At 44.3% G+C, this 23,640-nt stretch overlaps 1 protein-coding gene across 1 annotated transcript in view; it reads right to left on the bottom strand.

The window, feature by feature from the left end:
- Nucleotides 1-23,640, bottom strand: part of TBC1D9 (TBC1 domain family member 9) — a 123,752-nt gene that overhangs the window by 26,274 nt on the left and 73,838 nt on the right. The window contains exons 4-13 of the mRNA XM_002716945.6: nucleotides 22,569-22,797; nucleotides 21,890-22,151; nucleotides 20,064-20,271; nucleotides 16,049-16,255; nucleotides 14,639-14,809; nucleotides 13,920-14,070; nucleotides 7,951-8,165; nucleotides 4,874-4,991; nucleotides 3,456-3,741; nucleotides 3,027-3,156 (exon numbers count right to left, since the gene is read on the bottom strand). Coding sequence (XP_002716991.1) covers nucleotides 3,027-3,156; nucleotides 3,456-3,741; nucleotides 4,874-4,991; nucleotides 7,951-8,165; nucleotides 13,920-14,070; nucleotides 14,639-14,809; nucleotides 16,049-16,255; nucleotides 20,064-20,271; nucleotides 21,890-22,151; nucleotides 22,569-22,797 — 1,977 coding nt within the window. The remainder of the gene's footprint in view (nucleotides 1-3,026; nucleotides 3,157-3,455; nucleotides 3,742-4,873; nucleotides 4,992-7,950; nucleotides 8,166-13,919; nucleotides 14,071-14,638; nucleotides 14,810-16,048; nucleotides 16,256-20,063; nucleotides 20,272-21,889; nucleotides 22,152-22,568; nucleotides 22,798-23,640) is intronic.

Raw genomic sequence — 23,640 nt, 5'->3', positions numbered from 1 at the left:
ATCCTGGAATTGTCACTTTCTAGCTCTGTGACTTGGAACTACCGGCTCAACGTCTCTCAACTTACATCTTCACCTTAAAAATGGGTTAACAGGGAACTGGCACCTGGCACTCTGACCCACCCATGGCAGGCTGTTCCTGAGTGGTAGCTGTGACAGTCATCATTACTGAGCTGGGCACAAGCCTCTGAGCTTGCCTAACTGTCTGTCCATCTACACAAACTGTGCCTGGTGTTTTATTAGCCACATCCCTTCCACAATTCATTTGCAACCTCATTGGGTCATCTTGACCATGAAGAACTGCTTGCTGGCTGTGTGCCTATTGTCAGCTGTATTAACAGCCTCCACGGACTTCCAGGAGGGGCTTCTCAGTCCGTGTGAACCTTCAAGCCTCACCTCTTGCCTTCTTCTGTGTAACTCTGGCAAAAGCACGGAGCCTCACACACAGGATCTACACACAGGAACACTGGAGTCTCAAGCCACCTGAATAATCCCTTTCCACGGGGGCTTGTGAAGACCGCCAGCGAGTAAGATTCCCCCACCAGGCATTCATAAACTATCATCTGCATCCATCAACCTCAATCTGATCAATGCCAGGCCAACTCCGGCAACCTGAGGAGCCCTGGGCCAGATCTCAAAGGATCAAAGTACTTTCCACATTTCTCTCCTGCTTTTCAATGTTCATGACTGAAGTAGAATAGAAAGGAACGTTTTGCAGAGCTCAGAACACACGGGCGTCAGGCCACAGGGAGGTTACAATCCACCACAGCAATGAGCATCCCCTCCGCTCCTAGGCCAGTGAATCTCAGTCTTCATTAGGCACTTGGAATCACCTGGGAACTTTTAAAAAAAAATACCTTATTCTTGGGCCTCAGGCCAGAAATTTAATTGGTCTGGAATGGAGCCCGGGAATTTATATTTTTAAAAGCTTGGCTTTAAAAAATTTAAGTGATTCAGTGCACAGGCAGGATTGAGAAGCACACACTTAATTGTTAGGAGGAAGGAAAAAAAGGCAAGAGTTTGTTTTCTCTTTAGGATGCTCTATAAGGCAGTAGAGAGCCGTTGGAAACATGAGCAGGGCAGAGCAGGGCAGGGACACTAAAGCAGAGAAGAGGAAACAGAAACACAGGTATACACGGAGACCAGGCGACGTAGGCACCAGAGCCTCTTCCCAGGCAGTGTAAGGAAACGGCTGTCGTGTCCTGGGACTGGACGGTTGGCAGCCTCAGGGCCATCATCAGGACCCAGCAGACAGGATGTAAGTGGAAACCGGCCCTTTGTCTCGTCTCCATTTCGTCTCTTTCCCGGCAAATGTGGGCAAAGTGCTGACCTCAGCATGATACTGGCAAATGTGCTGTTGAGAAGAAAGCTGAGTTTCCAATACGAAGTTTTATCTAGTCTAGAATTCTTTTACTAATACAAGTTCAGGGGATGCCTTTAGAAAAACAGCCCACAACTATTGCATACAATCAAACGGGTTCTTTTTCTGAAAGAATAAATCACCCAAAATTCCTGATACAGCACTGTCCCAAAGTCTTGGGGCCATGATTTCTTAAAAAGGCATTAGGTAAGTAAATAAATCTTTAAAAATCTTTTTTAAGGGAATGTTGTGAAATGCTCATAGGATACAGTTTATTTTTTCCTTCATATTTCTCTACAATAATCTTGCATTATTTTATTATTCTAAAACATAACTATTTTTTTCAAAGCATATGGAGTCTTAATGAAAAATTATCAATCATGCTCCCATTCTGAGTTAAGGACATCCCCTTCTGGAAATGTTTCTAGATCCACACCAATACTTTTAAATTTCTGACTCCAAGAGAGGCTTTCTGTTCCCTTTCTCCTCCCATTTTGCAGTTTCTCTCACATCCAGTTTGTCGCTAGCTGGATACGACAACCATCAGACACACAATCCCAAAACCTCTGCGGAAAGACAGTGTGCTCAGAATACGCATGTGCCCTCTTTCCTAAAGATCCTTGATGTAACCGTTCACAGAGCCAAGGATCGGAAACGAAGAGCTATCACGTGGGTTGCGCACTGAGTCCTTGGCTGCGTGGGCACACAACACTGTGGGTCCTTAGCCCTCGATGTCCACTCATTCTATCTCTGGGATTCGGCAGCAGATCAGGCTGAGTCCACCGTCATCATGGACTGGAAGGCACCCTCCCCCAGCTGGGCCAAGCAGTTTTAGAGGAATTCTAGGACTGCCGATGACTCAATATCTGGACAGGGTATCCTAAGTGTTTCAGATCACCTACTTGAGAGAAGCCCTAGGTACCTGGTAAAGGAACAGGAAATGGGTTGTGAAGATCAACCTTTCCTGAGTGCTCTCAATAGCTCCTCCTCAGCTCTCCCAGAGATGAATCTGAACTGCTACTAGTCAGGCTTCAGAGTGGGCACAGCAAGGAACTAGGCCACAAGAGCTTGTTACGCCATCTGCTGCCTTGCCATTAGAGCCAGCAAAAATCCTAGGGCCACTCAGTGTCCACCCCTGCAAACCAAAGCTGCCCACACTAGTTCTCATACTAAGCAGGCAAACCCACTGGCTATGCTGTGTTTTGAACATTTTTCTCCCTTCCAAAACTCGATGAGTTACTTCCTGTCTGAGGCAGCAGTCCTGGGAGATGGGGCCTAACAGGAAGCATTTGGACTGTGAGGGCTCTGTCCTTCCAATTGCATTAATGCCTCTATAAAAAAGGGCTTGCAAGAGCAGGATCTCTCTCTGCTGCTCCTCCGGTAAGTGAGGAGTCGGTGTTCTGCCCCGCTGGAGCACACAGCATTGAAGCTGCCTTCGTGGAACTAGAGAGATCCCAGTCTTGCATCTGCCGGCACCACGATCCTGGACTTTGCAGCCTCCAGCACTGTGAAAAATGCTTCCTTCATAAATTATCCACTCGGCAGTACACTATATAGCAGCACAGAATGGGCTAAGACAGATTATCAACGGAAGTGCGGCATCCAGGCCTGGCGGAGCCCTTGTGGGCACTGGAGCACGGCTAACATCCAGCCAGGAAGCAGCACCTACCTCATAGGACGTTCTGATGAGTCTGAAGATGTCCACCTCGGGATAGGGCTCCACATCGTCACTGAGCAGGGAGTGGAGGTGAGGGATGGGAGGCAGCGTGCTGTCTTTATTGGTCACGCTATCTAAATACCTGCAAGAAGAAAGGAGACAGAAGTCCCCAGCAGACTTATCAGGACTCCTCCCATCACAGGTCTCTGCTCACTTTCTCCATATCTTGCACTTTAAAACAATGGATTAGAATTCCCCTAAAAGCAGAACGAAACTACTTTGACTTCTAAGAAAAAAAAAAGTGTATGAAAATACAGCCTCAGCTATGGAGAGAAGTCAGCATTCTGATTGCCATCGAGTCAATTAAAACAAAATAGGAGGGCGAGAGAAGGCATGCAGAAGCAAGCCAGGGTGTTTTCCAAAGTTAGGCATCCTCGGTACCTTCCCAAAACGGTCATGGCCTCCCCGTCATCCTTGCAGTTCAACAGCTTGTCCACATTTGCGTCCAGCACGGCTAAGGCCAACTGGAATATCACTTTGATTCCTTCATAGAAGAAACAGTCGACCACCACCACGGCGCTCTCGAAGGGCATCACGCTGAGGAAGAGTGTGAGAAACCAGGACAGGGAGATGGTGGAGATCACGCCCAGATCCTGCATGCAGTCGTACAGCTGCGGGACATAGTCTCGCGCCAGCTCCTCGAAGACACCTTGGTCCACCAGCGCACCTGCAGCAGGGGTGACAACGCACAGGGACACGGGCTGACCAACGATCCTTTCTCACTCAAGGAGCCAGTCCAGTGGCTTGGCTCTGATACTCCACCGCACCGTTACTGCTGGCACAGCACTCTGATCCTTTCTGTTTGGCTCCTCCTATGCTACTGGACCAAGCTGTCAACACAGCTCAGCCACCATATTAGTGCTTTCTGGGCTTTTCCTGTCCCTAGGGTAATATGACAACTATAAGGATTGCTGAAAAAGTCAGTTTACAAAGTTTTCATGACCTATAATTAGTCATTTTGTTGGCAACGTAATGTTTGGTAAGGCATGAAATGTCTACCTTAGTACTTCCAAATACATATCGAAGCAGCTACCTTGGTAAATTCTAATTTATAAAAAAAATTGTTCTTCCAGATGCATGGTTACCATGCATGAATCTTTTTTTAAATAAGTGTTTTTAAAACTTAAAAAAAAATTCCAACCTTATATATTCATAGCAACCTTCTGCCATTTTTGGATAATGCATGTATTTGCAACCAATCAAATAAGTGTGTGGGGGTCTAGAATGCAGACAGAACACAGAGGGAAGCGTGGATCACACGTTACACTATGCTAGCGATGAAAAGCCTGTCCTGCCAAAGTCTGATAATGGAGGAATTATAAGGAGTAATAACAATCATTTTTTTCAAATGTTCAAAATTATTGTTAGCTTTGTAATGAAACCAATTCCAAAAATACATTAGAAACTTAGATTTGGACAAACCTTTATACGCTATTTTCAATACTCCTGATGGCTGGGTTTTGCTCTGTTTTGTTTTTGGATACCTCTGCTTTCCACAGGTGCTATTCTCTTCATTAAAGAAAGTTTTGGCCAAGCATCTTTACCAGTCCGTTGGCAGCGCTCACTAGTTACAGAGTGACAGGGACACCACGTGCATCCTAAGGACTCTGACAGTGGTGCCCCTGCGTCCTCTTGAACTCTGCTGCGTGGGCTCCTGTATTTCCTGCCCCTGTCTTCATTCATGCCCTCCCTTTCCATTCTGTTAAACTGGAGTCCCCTGCACCTCTTCTGGTGACTGGTGACCCAAACAGTGTCCAGCTGATGAGATCTAGGCTAGGCTGTCAGCCACCCCCACGTACCAACAACCCTGGTGTTGTAGTAGTCCGGGAGCATGCGCTCACACAGAGCCACCAGCAGCCAGAAAGCTTCCTCCTCTTTGGCATAAAGAAGGAGCACTGATGTGACGATATTCATGGCCTAAAGGAAAGACAAAGGATCTCATCAAACATATTTAAAAATATACACCATTTGCTAACCTAAAAAAAAAAAAATCACAGTTATTCTCAGAAAAGCTAGGAAACGGCTGCTGTAAAAGGCCACGGAAGGATTTTCAGGCTCTACCCACAAACCCACTCTCTGGGTCCCAGCTGCTTCCAAGTTTGGTTTTGTTTATGGTCTTTAAAAATGTAAATGCCAGGCATTCCTGAGAGAGTAACCCTTAAGGGTCTTCTGGAGCCCTCCTATTTGCACAGACAAACTCTGGGTCAAAAGCCTTACCCAAAGGCAATTTGACAAAGCTTTCAACCTGTTAACATCTCTCTGTAGTCTTAATGGTAATTCAGCCAGGTAGGTGTTTCCTTTCAGTCTTCCATAACAATAATAAGTAATAACATAATCTTCCATAATGCAAGTGCACAGGGCTCCAGGATCTCCTCAGAAAACCAGGAAGCCTTTCAAAGCTGCAGTCTTTCCTCATCCATTACTTCTACTCACATAAAAATGGTAGTGATAGGTAACTGTCATTTAAATGCCAAAGTAGCCTTTCTTTATTAACAGACATTACTAGACAGCTCCTGAGCGTTCAACCGCTCAAGTACTTTAATCGTCCTTTTAATTAAAAACAGAAGATCAAAAGATAAATATGCACTCTATCATATTAGAAGCCAACTAACTCTTGTAGTTCTTTTGATCTTTTAGAAAGCAGAAACTGCTCATCAGGCTTGTACAATATAAATTTCAAAAAGGGTATTTTAGTCTCTAATAGGCTCTTTGCTGTAGGGCTTAATATTTTCCCGAGTGAAATTATTATTAAATTTCCACTTGAGAATTAATCCAGTCCATGACCACAGAAGATGTGATCTGGGGAGGGTCCACTCTGCCACAGGCTCTGCTCTGGACTAGGTCATTAGGGGTGGGAGTGGGGATGGGGAGACGCAGAGCTGAAATGTTGGTGTCAGAGAGGAAAAAACCGAAGACATAAAGGTTAATTCATCAATTCAGGGGGTATATTAGATTCAGCACTATCAAAAATATAAATACTGTGGTACAGGGAGGCAGGTTTGTGTTTCCATAGGAGGTAGACAGGTGTTTGGGTGTATGTGTGTATGAGGTAGACAGGTACGGGTGTGTCTGTGTGTGCATGCATGTGTGTGTATGTGTTTAGCAGTAGGAGTTAAACTTCTTTTAGCTTTTAGCGGGATGGTCAGGGATGGCCTCTCTGAAGATGTAGACTGAATTTAAGGTCAAATTATGATTAAGTATCCCAAATTGTGGCAATATGTACCAGTAGAAGAAATGATTTTAGTTGCCTTGTGGGCAACATTTTTTTTTAGCAAGTTAAGCATTTCTTCTTTTTCTTTATTTAAAGATTTTTATTTATTTATTTGACAGGTAGAGCTACAGACAGTGAGAGAGAGAGACAGAGAGAAAGGTCTTCCTTCTGTTGGTTCACTCCCCAAATGGCTGCAACAGCCGGAGCTGTGCCGATCCGAAGCCAGGAGCCAGATGCCTCTTTCCGGTATCCCATGTGGGTGCAGGGGCCCAAGGACCTGGGCCATCCTCCACTGCTATCCTAGGCCATAGCAGAGAGCTGGACTGGAAGAGCAGCAACCGGGACTAGAACCCGGTGCCCATATGGGATGCCAGCACCGCAGGTGGAGGACTAACCTAGTGTGCCACCGAGCCAGCCCCAAGCATTTCTCTTTCTTTCTTTCTTTTTCTTTCTTTTTTTTTTTTTTTTTTGACAGGCAGAGTGAGACAGGACAGTGAGAGAGAGAGAGAGACAGAGAGAAAGGTCTTCCTTTTCTGTTGGTTCACCCCTCAATGGCCGTCCTGGCCAGCGTGCTGCGACTGGCGCACCTCGCTGATCCGAAGCCGGGAGCCAGGTTCTTCTCCTGGTCTCCCACGGGGTGCAGGGCCCAAGGACTTGGGCCATCCTCCACTGCACTCCCGGGCCACAGCAGAGAGCTGGGCTGGAAGAGGGGCAACCGGGACAGAATCTGGTGCCCTGACCGGGACTAGAACCCGGTGTGCCGGCGCCGCAGGCAGAGGATTAGCCTATTGAGCCGAGGCGCTGGCCTCCCAAGCATTTCTTTTAATGTGTATTAAAATATGATCCTACAGGGCCAGGCACGATGGCACAGGTGGGTTAAGCAGCTTCTTGGGTCATCTGCATCCCATACTGGAATGCCAGTTTGAGTCCCAGCTAGTCTGCTTCAATACAGCCCCCTGCTAATGTGCCTGGGAAGTAGCAGATGATTGCTCAAGTACTGGGGTCCCTGCTACCCATGTGAGAGACCTGGATAGATGTCCTGGCTCTTGGAGTTGGTCTGGCCCAGGCCTGGCTGTTGCAGCCACTTGGGAGTAAACCAGTGATTGGAAGATCTCCTGCTCTCTTTCAAATAAATAAGTAAATCTCTACAAATTATCACAAGTAGCATACAAATATAAAGCTGTATTCCTGAGGATGCTGTTGCTTAAAAGGATGCAAAAGAGGTGCATTGCAGCATCTACGAAGAAAGGCCAGATGCTGGGGGTGGGGTGAGGGGTGAATCAGAGTGACCCGATGGATCACTCACAGGTCACCCAGCTAGGCATTGGCAGACCACAAAGGGTGTTCGTGTCTCCTGGCTCCTTGCTCAGTGCAGTGCTTCTCAACCCAAGCTGGTTTTGCTCTTAGGGGATTTTAGCAATGTCTGGAGACACTTTTGATTGTCACCACTGGGAAGCTCTACCGGCATCTGGTGGGTGGGAGCCAGAAATGTTACTGAAGATGCCACAAAGCACAGGACAGCTCCATGACAAAGAATCATCTGGTCCGCAGGTCCACAGCACTTGAGACATCACTGACGATAAAGCTTGCCTTCGCATTTCTGACTGGCTAATGAAGCAATGTGATTTTGTTTTTTGAAGCATATAAAATATGTACGACGTTCACCTGGCAGTATCCTATGTTGGGATTCCGGAAGGCATAAGCTGTTAAGACCCTCCTCAGAGCAGCAATGCCCATTTCATTCTGGAATGCTGGGTGCTCTGGGAGGGAGCGGTGTAGATCCCTCTCAATCTCCTCTGTGGCGAGATTATACTTCCCCATGGACTTCTCCACCAGGTCTTCATAGTAGCCGGGATGGGTGGCCTTCTCATTGATGGCACCTGGGAAACATCCAACAGACACAGTGTAAGTAAGTAGAAGCCCCGTCCTCAGGCCTGCAAAACCACAAACTGCCCACTGAACCTCCTCCCCTTCCTGCTCATCCAAAGAAACTTGAGACTATGGAGTCACACCAATGTGCTGTTTCCTTTACAACTAAGCGGGTACATTTGCTTGTGGCCTCCTTTCCTATTTAAGCTCCATGGTGAGCTGGCTACTTAGACATCTCCTCGGGGGGGCATTTGGGGTAGCAGTTAAGCCTCTACAGGAGATGCCCACATCTCTCATATCAGAGTGCACTGGTCCAAGACCTGATTCCACTCCCAACTCCAGCTTCTTGCTAATGCAGACCTTGGGAGACCACAGTGATGGCTCAAGTAGTTGGGTCCTTGCCAACTTGGAAGAACCTGATTAAGTTCCTGGCACCTAGCTTCTGTCTGGCCCTGATCAGGCAATTGTGGGCATTTGGGGAGTGAACCAGTAGATAGCAGATCTCTCCAACTCTATCTTTATCTCTTTCTCTGCCTCTCAAATAAATAATAGTAATAAACATTCTTAAAATCTCCTAAGGTAAAGGTTTCCAAGGTGTAAAACTCTCCCAGGGAATTTCCACCGAGAGTCCTGGGGAGCTGCTTTGGAGTAGAGGAGGGGAGGCGACGAAGGAAGCCAGGCTGAGACCTTGCCCATCTCATTACTTCTTTCCAACACAACCGCGTTGCTTTTCTTCCTAAGATTTAACTTGAAACAGGAGGTTGCTTCTCAAAATAAGTTTGAAAACTGTGCTAAAATGTTGGCTGTGAAGGATTTAAATAGCCATATGGAAGAGTAGGAGGAGGCTGCAGAATACTGGGACAGATTTCTTCAAACGCAGGCAGCTGTGAGGGTATCCCCAGTGAAGGTGAGCTGCAGGGATCGATGGGAACTGCTGGGTGGTGGGGAGGGGCCTGGGGAGTTGGGCTGAGAATCACTGGTTTCAGATATTTGCATTTTAACATTCTTGAAGAGAGGAAAAAACCTGTGCAAATACTAAAGTATAAATATAAATAAAATTATACTGTTGTAGGGAATACCGAATATTCACATGCAGAATAATGAAACTGGGTCATCTCCCACCAGACACCAAGATCAGCAGAAAATAGAACAAAGACTTAAATAAAGACCTATGCTCTAAAACTGCTAGAAGAAAACAGAGAAAAATTGCTCCTTGGTGATGATATAGGCAATGCACCAACTGCACAAACAGCAAAAGCAAAAAAATAAACAAGTAGGATTACAGGCAATGACAAAGCTTTTGCACAGACAACAGTCAACAGAATGAAAAACCAACCTACAGAATGGGAAATAAAATTGTATATTTGATAAGGTGTTAATATCCAAAATATATAAGAATTCATACAATGACAACAAAAAATGATTATCACTACTCATCAGGGAGATCAACACCACAGTGGGAAAAAAACAAATGAGTTCATTAAGGCTGCAGGATATGAGATCAATTTACAAAAATATGGTGTATACCTATCTATGCTGGCCATGAACAATTGAAAGTGAAAGAAGAAAAACAATTCCATTTACAACAGCATCAAAAAATAAAATATATAGGAACGCGGAGAAAGAAAGAAATGAAGGAACTGTTAAATCTTGAACACTACAAGCTACAAAGCATTGTTGAAAGAAATTAGCAAAGACCTAAATAAATGGAAAGACACTGTGTGTCCATGAGATGAGAGCTTAATGTTAAGATAGAAAATCTTCAGCTTGAGCTACAGATCCAACACAAAGCCTACCAAGATCCCAGTTGTTCTTTTTGCAAAAATTAACTAGCTGATCCTACAACTCATAGGAAAATGTAGAGGACCCAAAATAGCAAAAACAATCTCGGAAAAGCACAAAGTCAGAGGGCCCACACTTCTCAATTCTAAAATTTACTATAGTGATCAAGACACGGTAGTACCAACGTAACGACAGACACGTAAATCAAGGGACTATACTATAATTGAGAATCCAGAAATAAGCCTTCACATTTTTGTTCCCTTTGACAGGGGTGTTAAGACAACTCAACAGGGAAAGACAGTCCTGCCAACAGACAATGCTGAGACAACTAAACATGCACACGGAAAAGAATGAATCCAGACCATTACTTCACACTACATAACACGACTAACTCACTGGGGCTGGGGTTGTCACAGAGAGGGTTAAAGTCACCACCTGCAATGCCAGTATCCCATAGAAGCACTGGTTCTAGTCCTGGCTGCTCCACTTTCAATCCAGCTCCCTGCTAATGTTCCTGGAAAAGCAGCAGTAGGTGGCCCAAGTCTTTGGACCATTGCTGCCACCTGGGAGACCTGGATGCCATTTCTGGCTCCTGCCTTTGGCCTGGCCTAGCCTTAATCATCACAGCCACGTGGATGGATGGATGATCTCCGTCTCTGTCTCTGCCTCTCTCTGTCACTGCCTTTCAAACAAATAAATCTTTAAAATAAAATAACAAAACGCATCAATGACCTAAATATACAAGCTAAAACTATGAGAAGTATAACTCTTCTTGCCACGAGAGCACGGTGACCCTCCCATTCCCCCAAAAGAGATAAATTGTAAAATCAAAATCTTTTTCTTCTTCAAACAATATTAAGACAGTGAAAATGCAGCCCACAAAAAAAGAGGATTTTTAAAATATGAACTTGGATCTAAAGATATGTTTAAAAACTTACAACTCAATAATTAGGACCAATAACTCAATTAAAAATATCAAAGGATCTAAAGAGACATTTCTATAAAGAAGATAAACAAATGGCCAACAAACACATTAAAAAAATGCTCAACATCATTAGCCACCAGAGAAATGCAAATCAAAATCAGAATGAGCTATCACATAACATCTGCTAGGATGACTAGGATAAAAAGACATTAAGTGCTGATGAAGATATGTAGAAATTGAACTGCCCACACATTGCTGCTGGAAATGTGAAACAGTGCAGCTGCACTTTCATAAAAGGTTAAACATGGGGGCCAGCATTCAGTGTAGCAGCAGGTGAGATGCCCATCAGTATCTGGCTCCTGCTCCCAATTCTAGCTCCTGCTAATTCATATCCTGGAAGGCAGCCGGTGATGAAGACTCAACTGGTTGGGTCCCTGACACCCATGTAGGGGACCTGGATTAAGTTCAAGCCCCTGGCGTTAGCATGGGCCACCTCCTGTTGTTGTGAGCATTTGGGGAGTAAACCAGCATACAGGAAGTCTGTCTGTCTGTCTGTCTCTATGTTTCTGCATCTCAAATAAAGCTTCTAAAATTTTTTTTAAAAAAGTTAAATATAGACTTATCGTATGTGCCAGAATTTTCACTCCAAGGTATATACATACTCAAGAGAAATGAAAATACATGTCTAAAAATTTGCATATGAATGTTCATGGCAGCATTATAAATGACAGCCAAAAACTGTAAACAAATTAAATGTTCATCAACTGACGGATGAAAAATATGTAGCATATACAAACAATGGTGTATTTGGTCATTAAAAGGAATAAAATCCTCATATACCCTACAACAAGGCTGAACCTTGAAAACACTATTCAAAGCAAAAGAAGCCAGTTACAAAAAACTATATATTGTATGATTCTGTTTATATGAAAGACCAGAGTACACAAAACTACAAGCATAGAGCATAGATTAGTGGCTGCGTAAAGCTAAAAGGGGGCCTGAGGAGAAAGAGAGAATGACTGATAAAGGGTGCAGGGTATTTTGGGGGGAGGAGGTGATGGATGTCAACATTCCAAAATCAACTACAGTGAGTGCTGCACAGTACTATGAATACGTGGGAAAAAAAACAGAACTATATATCTTAAATGGTGAACTATGAATTATACCTTAATAAAGCTTTTATAAAAAATAAGCACAAACTATATATGCATTGGGCATAACTTGTATTTCAGTTTAAACTAGGGACCCCAAGATCACTCAGCTGGCCCAGTCTCCATGGTCCCAGAGAAAGCCAGCCTTATCACCCACACCTGCCCTGGAAGAGGTATCCTGGTCGACAGCAACATAACGGAAGACTGGCTTTTGTTCTGTTCTCCCACGAAGTATCCTGGGATTTCCTGCCAACTGACCTGCACTTTACTTTGGCGGGCACAATGAATCCAGGTCTTGGCACAGTGGCTATCAGGGTCATGAAAGACAAATGGGGCCCAAGCAGGGTGTCCCTACCAAGAGCTAGATGTCCATCACGGGCCAGCTGGCTTCTACGTGAATCCCACCCATGGGTGTGGAAATACGGGCTCGGTCATCCATGCAGAAGGCGGTTACAGCCTACAGCACCCTCCGGCCTCACACAGCCCATTGCTGCGAAAGGAGGCACTGGGAGGAACACTAAGTGCAGCAGGGCTGTGGGCTGCTGATGGACACTGGTTTCCTGGTCTGGTTTGGAGTTTCGTTTTCATCTAAAATGTAGCTGTAAATAACTTCTAATTTGAATAAGGAGGATGAAAATGTAATTTTTCATTTACTCCGTCAGCGATCTGAGCTGGGTTGTCAAGGTGACTAGTTCACCAAGCGGGAGGGAGATGAGAAGATTGGATGGTAATGATCTTGGGTCTGATTTGTAATTAGAGATGAGTTGATTCAAATATGAGTTTCTAAATCAGGAACTATGGATGGTCTACTTAAGGAAAAGGAAAAAAGAAGACATGTAAATGACAGAACCAACTGGCTTTATATAAAACAGATCATATTTAAAGATTCTATCCCCCCTCCTTTCAAGACATTTATACATTTCATTATGGGCAACCTTACTATTCATATCTATATTTAGAAAGTTTTTTTTTAAAGAGTTTTTTAAAGAGTTTGCTGTTAAATATGGTAACTTCTTTTAATTTAATTTTTTAATGTAAAAGGGTTTAATAATAGCATTTTTGGACAGGTCACTTTAGGTTCAATCAAAGTATTCACATAAGCCTATGTAAAATGATTGTAGAGCAATTGATTGGTGTAGTAAGTTAAAGGCTGGTGAAGTCAAAGGAACGCTCTGACGACTGCGATAGAAAAGCTCCCTGGGACACACGGGAAGCTATGCGATGGGAGGAAACAGTGCTGGACTTAGCTGAAGGACCTCTGCTCTCCATAGCAGGGTTCGCATTTGGATCCAAGAGGGTTATGGGTTACGTATAGGCATGTTTGTCACAGACACGAGGACACATTTCTTTCTGTCCCTCCTGCATCTTCAGTTTTGAATTACAAGGTACAGTCTGAGTAGGCTGCTGGTACAGACTCTGGCCTCACTGCCAGGGCTCCAGTGATGGCCAGCGACCTCTGGAGGCAGCAGGTGCCGAGCACTGGGCTTTCCTCTCCCTTTCCCACGTCCTCTCACTGCCCCTCCCAACACTGGCTCTGACAACGTGCAACACTGTCAATGAGGTTGACATAAATGGGAAAGGAAAAAAGAGAACTCCTTAGATCAAAAAATAAAAAAATAAAAAAAGACACTCTCTTACTCTTGGTTCTCTTTTTTTCCTAAACAGCCTTATTCTTCAATGAAAGCGGTTATGAGAACTCAAGGGATGATGGCGTCAGCGTTCGGACTGTCTAATAGTAAACAGTACTTCTATGAAAGGAAGAATAACTGAGGGACTTTCAAATCTGGGAAGGAAGTTTTCATTCTCAACTGGGAATTTGCCTACTTGAAAAGAACCTGTGATGCATGATCAAAGGCACAAAGGAAGCTGTGGGGTCCCAGTGCTCCCACCCCAGGCCCGGGCCACACCTGAGAGAAGCAGCCAGAGCTCGCCACGCATGCTTTCCGGGATGCCCTTCAACACGAGCTCCCGTGTTTTCTCTGTGCGGTACATGCAGATCCCTTGCCCGTATTCAGCAAAGTGAATCTTCCAGGCTTGCTCCTTCAGAAACTCTTTGGCCTGGAAGACATAATGAAACATTACTACATCCCAAAGTATTTCAAGGCTGGTAAGGAGAGCAGTGATATGCAGTCAGACATCTTCCCCTGTTGAACCAAAGGGTCGAGTTTTATACTGAACACATGAGGACAAACCCCAGATTTTCTGGAGTTCCTTCCCAATTTCACAAACCCATCATAACCTGCAGTTCTTCTACGAAGATTTCTGACCTAGAGTCAGAATCCTACTTACCTGAGACGGAGCAGTAGGATATCAATTATATTTATAGCTATATGTCTTTATCTATAAGTAAATTGATATGGTTTAAATGAAGACTAAGAAACTAGTTATTTGTTGTTTAGCTTAGACAACAGTTAAAAAAACAACATGAGTCACCCATACCCTTTGTAACTCTTGCCCTTCCATGAAGCTACTATGAAATTTAATGCTGTATGTAAACAAAATCTTACTCATTTATAAGAATATCTCCACTTACATAGATATTTATGAGCTCCCTTGTATTAAAATATGTCTTTCAATGGCACTGTTCTAATATAGAAAGTACTGGGGACGAGTCAGAAGCACCCACCAATTTGGGGTTGAATTCCTCAGGAGACCGCCGCCGATACATGGTCATCAGAGTCTGTGTGGCTGTGGGCACGCTGTTGCCATTGAGGTTGAACTGTCGCTCTCCATCAGCATCAGAGCTGGTACTTCTCTGGGGGCTGGAAGAGACGAGGCTGCTGGGCCGAGAATACACCTGTTGATGCACAGAGGAACAAGACATTGGAAGGTAACGGAATGTAGTTCTTCAACGTGCTCTCTGCAGACATCAACAGCTGTCATGCTTTTCAAGATGTTTCTTGCTATGGGAAAAAACAGGAGAGGCACAGCAAGTCAACATTTTGGCAGGCATAAGACAGGTGCATGGTTCATGGGTTCATAGGCTGTAGTGCATCAAGGCTCAAGAGTTTCCTCTATTTTAGATGCATTTTTGTAACAAAGTGGTGGGCTATTTGTCTTTCTGATTTGCAAGTATGCAAAACGTAATATAGTTGATTCAGAAGCTAATAGACTGCCTCATCTACTCTCTATTCGTAGCTTCTGGTGCCTCAAAGTGTCCACAGAAGGGATGTTACATGTGAGCTTACCATCAATTTTTTTTTTAAGATTTATTTATTTGAAAATCAGTTACAGAGAGAGAGAGAGAAAGAGAGAGAGAATCTTCCATCTTCTAGTTCACTCCCCAGATGGCCACAGTGGAAAGGACTGGGGCAAGCTGAAGCCAGGAACCAGGAAGTCTAATAGGGGTCTCTTATGTGGGTGGCAGAGGCCCAAACACTTGAGCCATCTTCCACAGCTTTTCCCAGGCCATTAGCAGGGAGCTGGATCAGAAGTGGAGCAGCTTGGACACAAACTGGTGCCCATATGGGATACCAGTGTCACAGGTGGCATCTTTACCTGCTGTGCCACAAAACTGGCCCAAGAGTTTACCATTTTTAAAACATGATTTAGTTAACAGCAACTTGCTTTAGCACTTCAGCTAGTCGCTTATCTTCTCAGAGCTCAGTTTCCCTGGATGCTGGTCTACTACCTAACTCAAAAGGGGCACCACATATATTTTACCATAATAAAGTCATCATAATGATGTTGCATTTCAGGCTTGAGACTTCATTTGGTGACCTCTGTACCATTCCCAACAGTATCACTACTTGGATAAGATTCACTTGTTATCTAAGTGGGAAAAAAATACTTAATAATTTCTTAGCTTTAGAATGAGAGGATTAGGCCAGATGATCCGTAGGATTCCATTGAGCTCTACAATGCCAAATACAAATCCCTTGAGATTTTAAATGACATACTGCTCTGGGCATCAGGATACATAGTTTATCTTAGCACAGAAGCAAAGCTTGAAGATCAAACAAAATAGACAACGAAAGGACTTCTCTCGGGCACAGTAACAGGACAAACCATAACACCTCTGGTGTCTTCCACAGACCTCATCATCTGAACTGTTGTAGCTTCCTGCAAACTCTTTGTCCGAGTATATTTTAGAAGTTGTTTGCTGCAGGAAATCAGAGATCCTCTGCACTAGAAAGTCTCTGTCTCTCAAGTTGGCAAACAGAAAGGTCATCCTGTTCCTCGTGCTGATGGATAAAGGACTCGGGAGGACACTGGAGCTGTCTGCCTTTTCTACAATTGTCACCTGGAAAGAGACATGAAACAAAAAGCGTAAGTCCCCGAGAGTTACCCAGCCGCAGCCTACAAGCAGCACTAAAGAAGGATCACAGCACTTTTATGACTCTGGAGAAAACTCACAGTTTATTCAGGCAAATTGAGATTCTTTGACTTTTCCAATAAAATAAAACAGCTCATAACAAATCACAACTGGAGTCTGTACCAGAGCTGGAATAATCTTGCTGGATTTTCTAAATCAGTGATTCTATACTTGGAGGGATTTTGCCCCCCAGGAGACGTGCTGCGACATCTGAAGGCATTTTTGGTTGCTACAAATAGAAGGCATCTAATAGCTACTACCAGCCAGGAAGGCTGCTAAGCATTCTACAATGCACAGGACGTTCTTCCCATTCCCAGTAATAAATCTGGCCTCCAATGTCAATTGTATCAGATGGGAAACCTTTCTACAAAGGTAGCCTGTGATTTTCATTAAAATTTCATGGATCCATGAGAAAGAGGACTCCCGGCTGCTGCACTGTCCGTCTGAGACAAGACAGCCCAGGCACCGGTTCCTCTCACCAGGCTTGGGTAGGATGGCTCTCCCAACACTGCCAGGCCCCAAAGAGTCTCCTGTAGACTCCAGTCCTTTGCAGCCAAAGTTTCAAAGGCTCAGTTCCTGAAGAGATGTGCTATAAACACTTCTTCAACACAACCTCAACTGCAGTAGCAGACTGTGTGCACGTGTGTGTGTGTGTGTGTGTGTACACTAACGTCTACCACACTGGGAGAAAAGGAAAGAGAGACATCTGCTTTAGCTCTGAACCAAGGTTGTAGAATGGCTGTTTCTAAAAGGATTCTCACTAACTAGAAGCCAGGATAAACGCATTAACACTTTTTTCTTTAGCACATTAGGAAAGAATCTCAGCAAGCACTAAACAAACGGTTTATTTACAACAGCACTGTCTGGAAGTCTAAAGCTAAGTCTCTTTTCCTCCCTTCCTTTCTATCCACGAGCAGTCTAGACAGATTCAACGGTAGCATATACATTTTCATATGATATATATTTTCTCTGAGGTTTAATTTTAAGAAGTTTTCACCCTCTCAAGGCCTGGAAACCTGTTCAAGCAGCCTGAAAGGTTGCATGGCATTAAGTGTCAAAGAGGACGGCTGGGTTCCAAACAGGAAACATGGCAGGGTTTGATGTCCACTCCGCTGACTGTGTGTGTGATTAAAATACATAATTATAAGCACAAGTGTATATTCAAATTAATACTTGCAATATGTGGACCTACATATAAAAGGATTTTACTCTAATACAAACAATCAAACAAAAAATAGACAGAGAAATGGAAAAAATAATAAACTCATTTTCATGAAGAAAATTTTCCCAGGACACTTAAGCACGTGTTCAATGATGATCATTTTTAAAAGATCCACAAAAGCTCTTTTATTGATATCTAATTGTTGTTGCTTCCTTCTTTTAAAAAAATATTTATTTATTTATTTGAAAGGCAGAGTTAAAGATAGAGAGAGACAGAGAGAGAGAGAGGGAGTAAGCTATCTTCCATCTACTGTTTCATTCTCCAAATGGCTGCAACAGCTGGGGCTGGGCCAGGGTAAAGCCCAGAATCTGGACTCCCCCAGGTCTCTCACATGGGTGGCAGGGGCCCCAGTACTTAGGCCATCTTCCACTGCTTTCCCAGGAGCATTAGCAGGGAGCTGGATTGGAAGTGGAACAGCCAGGACTCAAGATGACACCCATATGCTATGCTGGTGTTACAGGCGCTGGCTTAACTTGCTATGCCACAATGCTGAGCCCTATTTTTTGCTGGTTCTTTTGGTCATCAGACAGATAAGTTAAAATTTTGTGTCTAACTCACAGATAGCTAAGTAGATCCTGATAAAGTCAAATTGAAAAAAGGAATTTCTCCAGCTAGATCATTAATATAGAAGCAGAAAGCCCCCATGCAACACATGTAAAAGCTCACATGGGTTACAACATAATTTTCACTGACAAGGGAGGTCCAGGAGAACTGTATTACAGTTTTATGGCATCAGGAAAGGAGAGCAGCTACATTAGGGTTCTCTATAATTCTATTTTTCCATATTTTTCATTACCAATTTGGGCTATAAAATAGACTAGGATTTAATCCAATAACGGTGTTTAGTATTGAATATTTATGAGGCAATTTATAATAAAAAGAAATAAAGAAACTTCCCTTGGAATTTCTAGCTAATGAGGAGCCTAATTGAATCACTTTATCCTCCTGCTTTGCTTCCCCAGGAATGTCCTCAAAATCTACAGCAACACGATTCTGAACCAACACTTAGCGTCTGCTGATTTGGTCTACCTTAAGCTGACATGCGGAATACACAATCAGTCTGCAAAAAGTTCATGAAAAACAGGTTTTCTGTGCAAAAAAAATTTTGAGATCCATGCATTGTTTTTTCATGTGACGGATTTTCTGTGAACTTTTTGAAGACCCTATGTGTGTTGCCACTCTCCATTTAATAAATAAGTATGGCTTATTTATTAAAAAAAAAAAAGGGTAAAGCAACAGTTCTTGCTCGACACAATCCCAAGGACAGCCATTCCTTGTAGGATGTGTGATGTGTGTTTCATGGAAGATTCTGGGGATCCCTCGGTTTAACTCAGTTCCTAAGGGCACCCTGTCCATGGTGAGAACACTAGTCACACAGACCCCATTGGACAGCTTTTCTGACTTCACTGTTGCCCAAGGGTCATAAAAGGTGCCTTACGTGTTTTACTTCCTTTTTTTTTTTTTTTTTTTGACAGGCAGAGTTAGACAGTGAGAGAGAGACAGAGAGAGAAAGGTCTTCCTTCCACTGGTTCACCCCCAAAATAGCTGCCATGGCCGGCGCACTGCGCCTATCTGAAGCCAGGAGCCAGGCGCTTCCTCCTGGTCTCCCATGTGGGTGCAGGGCCCAAGCACTTGGGCCATCCTCCACTGCCCTCCCGAGCCACAGCAGAGAGCTGGCCTGGAAGAGGAGCAACCGGTAAGCACTTTACTTCTTCCCAGGCAGGCAATCAGCACAGCCAGCCTGAACACTGGGCTCTCTGACTCACAACCTGCACCTCTTCCCGTAGCCTACACTGTCCTTGGCCTGGGAGATGAGTATTTTCACCATGTTTCCTAGTCTCCTACTTGAGGCTTTCACATCTCAGGGCCTCACTGACCCTGGAGCTATCACCCAGCGGGTGCCAGCCGATTCCTAAATAACAGCTTTCAGCTTTTGTAAGCAAGCCAGCAAATCCAGGGCCCACAGCCCAGCAGCCTCTTTTACTATAAGGACTTCATACCCAGGGCCACGATTCCTCGATCCAAACATCCCAGGGCAGGTAGTACACAGCTAGGATAGCCGCTATGCTCAGAGCCTACCAAAGTTTTCTAAACAAGCCAGTCGCAAGCCTGCTGACCCTGCCACCCAGTCACATCCCTCTGAAATCACAACAACGGAGCTTGCCCATTTTCCTGCACTCCCTCTGCATCCTGATGGACCTGGGAGCTGCCCTGTGTGGCCCTGCATGGAGCACGGCTTGCCCTCTCCCTTTGGGACCTGCAGCACAACAATCATCCCCTGATCTACCGGCCTGAATCACAGTAAAATCTGCACTGCAAAACACCAGGCTGCTCTGAACAGGGAGATCTCACAGGTGCTGCAGGCACTTACAGCAGAGACAACTGATGAAAAGCAGGTGCCACCAGGAACGATAAACACTGATGGTTAAAAGTCAACCAATTGCTGGGAAAAAGAAACATTTCTGGTGCAAGTAGAAAAGTACTGTAAATGAAACCTTCACAAAACATCATTACCTCCCGCAGTGGGATTATGAGGCTACATAAATTCTCCTCCTTGCTGGTAAAGCAGATGTAATTTGTGGACACAAACATCTGCCCCGAAATGTGCATTTTGTTAAACGGAGTCCACAGGGTGCAGTCTGTGTGGCCGTCTAATTTTTCATCTTTGGGTAGCCGGAAAAGCGCACGGTATCTCTCACTCTTGGCCCTGGCATCCAGATCACTGAAAAGCAAGAATAATGATTTAGCTCACTCAAGAAAACTGTTGCAATCCCTTCTAAATGATGGAGCTACAGAGAGACAGAGCTTCCCTCGGCCTGTCATTCCCCTCCCCATCATGGTAGGCTCACCCCTACCTTCTTAACTTTATATTGGAGTTCGAATCAACCTAATGACCCAATAGGACAACAAAATCACCTTAATATACTTAGGTCCCTTGTATGGCCAGTTTACAATTACTCCCTATCTATATATAGATAGTAAAGAATCTTAGAAAAATTAGACTTGAACAAGAAGCTCCCTTTTCTAACAGAGTACATGTACTCTCAAGAAGAGCCACCTTTGGGGTCAGTTTGCAGCCTCGGCTGGGTCTTCTGCTGCTACCACGCTCTCAGCAGGGAGTATTATCTCCCTGCTCACCATGGCAGCCGTCTACACTTTCGTCCTCAAGCTTCTGCCCCCTCCTCGGCCTCTTGACAACTGGATTCCTGGCTTCACAGAGCAAAGAGAGACCTAACACATAGGCTTCCTCCAACTCCCTCCCTTCTGTCTCCAGAATTACCTCCATCCTCACCTACCCCTGGCTCCCCTTCCTGTTCCAAAGGAAGAGGCACCAACACAATATGTCTCTTTTCCATGCTCTGCAAGATAATATTTTTAGTCATTTTCTTACAGCTTGACCTCTAAGCTCCCTCTTGCCCCCACACTTACCCTCCCCAACAAACTCTTTTCATCAGCCTCCTCCATCTAATCCTATGTCCAAATCATTCCAATTGAAAAAAAAAAAGAAAAGCAATAAAGAAAGCACCCTCTATCCTTTGCCACTGAATTCCTTGAAAAGGCAGCCTATACTTGCCTGTCTGTTGCCCTTCACTTGCTATTTACCCCACTGCAATAGCAGCAGTGGAAATGTCACACATTAGCAAAGGCATCTTGGTTACAAGGACTTCTTCTCAGACTCCAGCTACTACCTGCACACGCCAACGATTTCCAATTGCCTTTCTCTTCCTGGACCAATCTCCATTTAGTCATCCTCCAGGCAACTCAACACAGTCAAGGCTGAGCGATCGCAGTCCTGGACACGCTCGTCCTCCTTTCGGTCCTCGCCTCAGTGAAGGCCAGTTCCACCCAACCCTGGCGAGGGCATCAGCTTTCCTCTCATCCTCTCTCTAGCTCGACTTCCGCATCCAGATCCCCGCTTCTCTGTGCCTCTCCTCAGCCAGGCCCTGCCACTTCTAGAGGTGACGGTAAGCGATGGGCATGATTTTCTTCTGTGCTTTCCCCTTGTGTATCCCCTAACCATGTTCCTTCCTCTGCCTGAAATCCGCACCCTCTGGTAGCTGAATGGGTGACTTCCACTAACTTCTCCAGGCTCAGCTCGGCAGAGCTAACCATTGCCTATGTGTGCACCCCTGGCTCTCGGTTCTGAGGACCAGAGGAGTTCCCATCACACTGTGCTGGGACTGGTCACACTCGTCTCACTTACTAAACGTGCAGTGTCTCACGTGGGCTTTTCAGTTTTGCAGCCATACCCAGAATTGTTCAGAAAAGACAACTGAATAAAACAGAGGAAGGGCTCCTTGCTTCTTGAATTTGTGAGGCCCAAACTTCCTCTCACTCACCGTTTGAGAGCCGACACTTTTTTGGGAGATTTCTTTTTCAGTTTGGGCAAGGACCGATCTTGTTCAAAGCCCTCATTGTCTAGCAGCTGCCTCATGGCGATGTTGGCGAGCTGCTCCATTAACTTGAAGGTCTCATTGATGTTGAGGAACACGGAGAAGAAATGTTCGCTGGACCGCGTGCTCACTTTGATCACGTCGGGCAGAAGCAGCGTGGCGTTCTTCTCCAGCTGCGTGATGTCCACCCATCGGATTACCAGCTTGGCTGAGCACAGGGAGAGGCTGGGTCAGGTCCTGACTCCTGCAAAGCCTTTCCAGACAGTGCAAGCTCACAACCCCATTCCCACTGCTGAATTTCAGAACCCATATTCATTACCTGGTTGGTGAGTTTTAGGGGACAAGTTTGGACTGCACATAGTCTGAGTTCAGAATTATTACAGACTTCAGTCTAAGTGTGCTGAACTAATTATACCTCTAGTGAATCTTTATATTATACAAGGACCAATTTCTTTATAGATACTGAACTGAAAATCATTGAATCTTCTTGTTCAATAGTCAAAAGTAGTATTAGCTTAGCTGTAACTACAGACTGGGTTTCGAATATTTTGATATGGTTTATGAGTTCAGAGCAAACCTCCAAAGAACTTCCCAAAGCTCCCCTCTGAAATTCTTGTGGCCTTACCTTCCCTTCCCATGAGAAAAGAATAAAAGCAAAGGTGATTAATACTGAGGTACATCCACCCCTGGCGGGGCACCTTCCCCTTCCAGTAGCTGCAAGAGTAATAGTTGACGAGCTTCTCTTCCTCGGGCATCCCAAACAGCCGATGGAACTTCACGATGGCTTCCTTGAACTTCTCTGTGTCATCATCTTCCTTTACATCATTGATTTTGTTATACTCTGCAATGATGCCCTAGTCAGGGGTAAAACACAAGCATGCAACTTGCATTAATGAGACCAGAACTGAACATGTTAGGGAGAAAAAAAAACAATTTCTAAAGCTAGAATTTGACAAAAACAAAGATAAATACTATTCAAAGGCAAACCCCCAAATACTAAGCCACTCAAGGAGTAATATTTGCATATTAAAAGATTTTCAAAGGGACAACACAGATGTTATTGGTTATCAGTGTTATTTGTTTTATTAAGTTCATTTGGAATGAAGCCCCTAGCTTCACTTTAGAAATGGGGAGACAAAGATTTTGTGGCTCTATTGTTTTTTACTAAGCTTGTCATGATAAAGTTATTCCAAAGGATGACTTAGGTCTTTTTTCAAATTCAACCAAAATTCATCATGAATGGACTATAGAAGACAGACCAAAGGTGTCACTAACTGATGCTTGCCACAGACCCACAGTCTCGGGGCCATTTGTTGGGGCACCTGGAGAAAAGGAAAAAGTAGTCATTTTGAGCAGAAAAGGGATGACTATGACATTTTAAAAAATCCTGTATCTGATACAGATACCTGATACAGATACAGGATTTGGGAACAGCCTGACATGAAATATTTGTCTAGCAAGCAATGGCTTAATTTACTGTTCAAACATTATAGCAACTTGAGAAGTCACTCATTATTACCTATTTCCTGTAAAATTCCCCGAAAATTGGCTTCTACTTAGCTGTTAACAGAAAATTCTTCCTCGAATTCCTTTTGTCATTTTTCTAAAAATGCATGCTTTTTAATTTTTATTTATTTACTTCCAGAGCAAACACCAAAAGGCAGTCAGAGAGAGAGACAGAGAGACGATCTTGCATC

The sequence above is a fragment of the Oryctolagus cuniculus genome, chromosome 8 (assembly GCF_051225735.1).
Source record: "Oryctolagus cuniculus isolate XC-2025 breed Fujian yellow rabbit chromosome 8, ASM5122573v1, whole genome shotgun sequence".
Taxonomy (NCBI): Eukaryota; Metazoa; Chordata; class Mammalia; order Lagomorpha; family Leporidae; genus Oryctolagus; species Oryctolagus cuniculus.
The sequence above is the reverse complement of the archived record's forward strand: the minus strand, read 5'-3'. Positions and strand labels throughout refer to the sequence as shown.